Source organism: Pseudomyrmex gracilis, unplaced genomic scaffold (genome assembly GCF_002006095.1).
Source record: "Pseudomyrmex gracilis isolate BER0280 unplaced genomic scaffold, ASM200609v1 scaffold_114, whole genome shotgun sequence".
Lineage (NCBI taxonomy): Eukaryota > Metazoa > Arthropoda > Insecta > Hymenoptera > Formicidae > Pseudomyrmex > Pseudomyrmex gracilis.
In genome coordinates, this window is record NW_018020698.1 from 117,056 (window position 1) to 123,055 (window position 6,000).

General features: G+C 43.2%; 1 protein-coding gene across 11 annotated transcripts in view; it reads left to right on the forward strand.

Annotated features, from left to right (window-relative positions):
- Positions 1 to 6,000, forward strand: part of LOC109856330 (rap guanine nucleotide exchange factor 2-like) — a 71,552-nt gene that overhangs the window by 60,639 nt on the left and 4,913 nt on the right. For 6 of the 11 annotated variants that reach the window (XM_020431466.1, XM_020431459.1, XM_020431461.1 and 3 more), the window contains 7 exons: positions 87 to 298; positions 384 to 615; positions 700 to 999; positions 1,158 to 1,475; positions 2,602 to 2,718; positions 3,725 to 3,874; positions 4,772 to 5,047. In XM_020431466.1, the coding sequence (XP_020287055.1) occupies positions 87 to 298; positions 384 to 615; positions 700 to 999; positions 1,158 to 1,475; positions 2,602 to 2,718; positions 3,725 to 3,874; positions 4,772 to 5,047 (1,605 nt within the window). The remainder of the gene's footprint in view (positions 1 to 86; positions 299 to 383; positions 616 to 699; positions 1,000 to 1,157; positions 1,476 to 2,601; positions 2,719 to 3,724; positions 3,875 to 4,771; positions 5,048 to 6,000) is intronic. The other 5 variants (XM_020431465.1, XM_020431460.1, XM_020431467.1 and 2 more) reach the window with 5 other exon arrangements.

Below are 6,000 nucleotides of genomic sequence, written 5' to 3' on the forward strand. Positions count from 1 at the left end.
ATTGTCAAATTCACACATTTCTTCTCTTGCTTATTGCGCGTTAACGATCGTTCAATAAAAAAATAAAATTTTGTTTTTCCAAACAGGACAATGCAAAGAATGCAAGAACTTCAATTCTATGTTTGCGATCGTTTCCGGTTTGGGCCACGGGGCGGTGTCGAGATTAAGGGCTTCGTGGGAAAAACTGCCAACCAAATATCAAAGACTATTCAGTGACTTACAGGAATTAATGGATCCCAGTCGCAACATGAGTAAATACCGACAGTTGGTAGCGTCCGAGCAAACGCAACCGCCGATAGTGAGTCATTCTTCGGAAACAATATAATTCATTAACATTCGCGCTCTTTAACGTGTGTTGTAAAATTGAATTTTTTTCTCCTTAGATACCTTTTTATCCAGTTGTGAAGAAAGATCTGACCTTCATACATCTCGGCAATGACACAAGAGTTGAAGGTCTGGTAAACTTCGAGAAACTCCGAATGATCGCAAAGGAAGTGAGAACGCTGACAAACATGTGCTCCTCACCGTATGATTTATTAACCATGCTGGAGAGAGGCGGACAGCCACCGAGTTCCGCGATGGTTGCTCTGAATCAAATGACTACTGGTAATCAAGGTAAATTTCTCACGTTCTCTTATTGCTCTTTCTGCATCCAATTTTTTTAAGTGCGACTCGTACATTCGCGATGTTACTTACAAGGCGGCCAAACTGCAACGGTGAAACGACGAAAGAAATCCACGGCCGCTCCAAATCCGAAGAAAATGTTCGAGGAAGCGCAGATGGTGCGAAGAGTGAAAGCCTATCTGGCGAACATGAAGGTGATCACGGACGAAGATCGACTGCATCAACTTTCTGTCGATTGCGAACCGCACGCGGGAGCAGTTGCGGTCGCTGCCGCCGTGCCATTGGGTGGCAGTCGGGGAAGGAGGCATCCGTCGCCTACTTTGTCGACTACCAGCAGCGCCAGTAGCACCAGCGAAGGCAGAAAGAGTATACAAGGTCGGTAAATCTAAAAAACAAAAAAAAAAAAAAAAACCAAAAAAAACAAAAACAAACTTGGCCACAATTTGATCACAAGTTCGACCTGGAAACACATGCTTGAGCGAGTAGTACGCTGAAGCAAGTTTCATAACTTGCGTCGATCGTCGCGTTCTCAGGTACAAAATTTGGCGCAGCGTCGCCGCAAGCCGTGAGGAAGATGTTGGCTCTGTCGGATCCTCACAAGACGCGACCGTACCAGCCCAAACACTGTGCGCCGCCGCTACCTGTGCCGGGACTGGGTCTCCACTCGACTGGATTGGAGCCTAGTCCAGGTGCGCCTAGAAGAGTAGGATCCGGTAGCAGAGTACCGATGCACGAGCGATCGCACAGCGACACCCCCGCCAGTCTGCCACCTCCCGTTGATCTCAGCGCGGAGAGTAGTAGCGTGACTAGTCTGAGCAATCTCCAGCCGTTAAGGAAAACTCTAACAAGTGGTAAGTACGATTTTCTCCTTGCGAAATGGTTTGAGGCGAGATGCTGTCCGTTACAAATAGATACCTTCCAAGCTGATTAAGTTTGCAATATAATTTTTGACAGCTTTTCGTATATTTATATATATATATATAACTTTCTATATTATTACATTGAACAGATCGATAGATGGTTAACCAATTGAAACATATATTAGTAGACACGCATCTCGCGACGCACCTCGTCATGCACCTTCATTGCTCGTTAAGTACACTGGTCAGGTCTCGCAACGAGTTTATCATTATCATGCACGCTGCACAGCCGTTTTTTACGCAATTCATAAATGTTCCATGTTATGTTTTTTCTTTTTTCTTTTCTTTTTTTAGTTGATCCATATATACACGTACACTTATACACGAACACGCATCTTGTACGCCGATTACTGTAGCGCGAGCTTTTTCCTGATCAGATGTCACGAACACCTCGAGATAATCCTTTAGATAATCCTGTAAAAAAAAAAAAACACAAAACGCGACTTCGTCTCGGAGTCCGTCGTACCATGGGACATACGAAGTCGTGTGTGTTGAGATGTCGGTTCTCTTGGTTTGTTTTCACGCACTCGACTCGTAAGAAAAATCAGTCGACGAATTCTTTTTGACAATCATATCGCAAGTAAAAAAAAGATATACCTTGCGTGATGTCGCGATAATCAATGTGCGAACAAAAACGTTGGATTAAACATTAAATTAATTAATTGTATGATTATTAAATGTTACGTAAAGGATTTGTTATATTTATCGTTTTAACACGGCGTACAGTCGCGAACCATGAAACGGTATTCACTTCGATTGCGCGCTTCGTATAAGCGATAGAACATTTTTCGTGTAGACGAAGGAAAAAAGAGATAGGGAGAAACGTGTGCGAAAGACGTGTGTTAATTAATGCGCGGGGTGAAGCAATCACAGGCGTAGCCTGTTACTTTGCGTACTCTCGAGACCAGATCTAGAGTAGACGGACCATGAATGAGGCAAATGAACGTGGCGCGTTAGACGTGGGTAGCGTGTTTTTAGCGATCGCATCAGGACGTGTAATCCCTCCCGGCTGTGGAACGTGTGTAGTGATAGAAGTGTCTTGGGGACGTGTGCGTAGGTTCGGTGACGAGCAGTGACAGTGGTCATAGCACTCAGCTGGACAGCCACAGCGGGAGCAGCGTGGAAGCGGGCGGCAGCCCACCGCCACCGCAAAGGCGACACTCCGCTCTGCAAGGTACGTAATTCAGCAACACACGAAAACACACAGTGCGAAGCGAGAGAACGGATTAGTGACTCGGAGTGTGCTCGTGTGCTGTTCCTGTTGTGCCCGAACCGTAGACTTGTAGATTAGTAGAGAAAAAGAGAGACGGTAGTTTCTTTACGCCGCGAGGTCCGCCGCTGGACCGGCTCGAGACCCGAAAATCGAATCTCTCTTCGCGCGTTTCTCCGACAAAAACATTTTCAGCCGATGTTAAATTACTTGGCTATTTGTCCGCGCTGTCGTTTTATTTACTTTATCATTTGTTTGTTTGTTTGTTTTTTTTTTTTTTGGTATTATTTATCTGTCTTTTTTTATGTTACCAGGCAGTTACGTGTTATGAAAATTTATAATTTCTGTCACGATGTTTTCGTTGTTAATTCGTTGATGAATCACTCAAATGTTTTTTTGTTTATTTATTTATATTTCAAATTTGTTCGCTATTTCGATCGTTAAATTTTTATTATTCAGAGAGACGTATGTCCCATGGCCCACACTTGTTTTCAAACGCAACTCGAACATTAAGCTGCAAATAACTAGAATAAATAAATTGCCAGCGACTTGAACGTTTTATTATTAAACATCACGCGCTGTACGCTTTTGTATATATTCGCGTCGATATAATAATAATAATAATAATAATAGTAATAATAATAATAATAACAACAACAACAATAATAATAATAATAACATAACAGCTGTGCTTTCAACCGCTTTTTGAAAATCTGCCGCTTCTGTAAAATTCGCTTCGCAGCTTAATCGATCGGTCACTCGCTTGATCACACGCGAGACGTTACAATTCTCGCTCAATTGTGCGTCTCGAGTCGCAAAACACGTTTATATTTCGTCGCGTGTCGTCCGTGTCACGTAGATTCGAAAATTCACTCAAATTTTTCATCAGTAACGGCGCAAATCTATAAATTTTGTTAAACCAAAAAAAAAAAAAAAAAAAAATGTCGTATGTGGCCTCTGTATGGTGCAGGGTCTGTTGTAAGAGGTGGAGCACCTCCGTTCCCTCACGCGGTAGCAGTGTTACCTCCGCTTCCTGTCAATCAGAATCACAATCATCATCACCATCATCACCATCACCAACATTATCACGATCATCATCACCAACCCCCAACTCCTCAAGGTGAGTCTTTCCGCGACTGGTGTGTACGTTTTCATCTGCATTGCAAGTCATTGCGTAGATCTTTGCTTATCCTTGGAACGGAACGCATTAAAGTATTGATGCTAAAAACTGGTACGAGTCATGCATGCGAGGCGACGTATCGAGGTGTTGGCAAGTAATTACAAAAAAAAAAAAATAAATAAATAAATAAATAAATAACAAAAAAAACTTCTCACACAGTTTGCGCTTTCTTTGGACTTGCTGACGAAAATTTTGTTATTTCTTGAGGAAAAGCGATGTGTGTATGTTGAGTGACTTCTGGTGCGTGACGTTTACTGCCTTGCCTTGTGTCCAGCTATTTAACTGTCGAGCGAGTTTGTGATGTGCACGTTAGTGACAAACAAAACACACAGTACTGTCACATTGTCCGCTTCTAGCGTGGTCTAGAAGTGCATCTTTGATTCATTTCGCGCGATGGTGTTCCACAGTGGTGTATTAGCAAACACTAACCGAGAGAGCGCGTTCTTTTCAGAATACTAATCACACGAAACGGTATATCTTGGTGGTGCTTCTTATTCTTCCTCCCCTTTCGAACAGGTTGTATGGCAAGAGTAGAGCGCGGAGAGAATGTCTTGCGCGTTTTTCTCGAAACTCGCGCTCGCCCCTCGCAGATGCAAATCACGAGCGCAGAATGAATTTTTGTTTTATTTCTTGTAATCGTCTTGCATGATTGTTGTTTGAATATCGCGATCTGTTTCTACATTCTCGGATGTTGTTTCGCGCTCATCTGGCTGCATCTGCGGCGGCGGCGGCGGCGACAATGACAAGTCGCTTTGTCCGCGAGGAATGGAGGATGTTGAGGCGGCGCGTAAGGGAGAAAGAGAGAGAAAGTAGATCGAGAGAGTCGAGGGTTTTCAGGTACTACGGGGATGGGAGTAAACATGGGCCTAGGAATGCCTGCCCCGTTACCGCCGCCCAGCGCGGGGACCACGACCATAATGACGACGATGGGGGCTATGACGAGCAACATGACGTCGTCGATCACCACGATGCGACCCGGCATGGGCAGCAGCACGCCGCCGTGCCGTCAACCACCGGCGTACAAAGTCGCGCAACAGATGGCGAGATTGCACAGACTCGGTCGTGCCAATAGCCACGAAGGAGTCACTTATCGTGCCACCGATCATGAAGATGGTACTACACTTAACCAAATCGCTCTCTACACACACATACACACACACACGAACACACACACATACACACATGTTACACTTACGTTTACACACACGTCCATTCGAGTTAGAATGAGGCTTCTTCTTTACTCTCTTGTTGTTTTTCTCAACGTTCACGCACGGCAAAGAGTATTTTATTAATTTTTCCCGGAAAAAGAATACTCCGTCAGAGTTTTTGCCTCATCGGAGTACATTTCCGCGGATATAATTTTGCGCAGCGGCTTTTTCTCCATGAATTTTTAACATTTTGTTTCTTGTTTGTTTTTCGTTTCACAAAACACCGTGCGCGCTCCCCGAGAGTGGCTGCTATTTTTGACGCATTTCTAATTTCTGTGCGCACCATTTTCGGCAATTTTTTTTTTTTTTTTTAAATTCATCATCTGTTTCTCTTTTATGACATGGTGCTAGTTTTTTAGAAAAATTTCACGAGTCACATACTGTTTTTTCAAACTAGTTTTTCTTTCTTATCATCTGAGAAAGATCTCGACGACGACAACAACAACACAAGCTTGACAGAACATAAATTTTCAACACAGCTTTGGACATATTTTCACGGACACGGATATTGCGATAACGATCGATCGACGATAATAACGGGTGGTTGTTGTGTTTATACATTGTAAATAATAAATGTCGTTTAACGCTTGTGAAACAACAAACTGTCTGTACAACGTGTGTTGAAAGCTGTTGTGTTTAATTAATGTGATTCGTCGTGTAGTCACAGAGCTCATTGAGCATAGTCATGTAAATCCCGTACCGCACATGTAATCACAATATCTGCTCGCAGTGAGACAACATTTTGTTGGCAATCACATTGCATCACACACTAGCTTGCCTACTTGTCATCGAAATGTTTTTTGCATTAAAATGTTTTTTTGACAATTATATTGCATTATGCGGTTTGTATTAAAACCA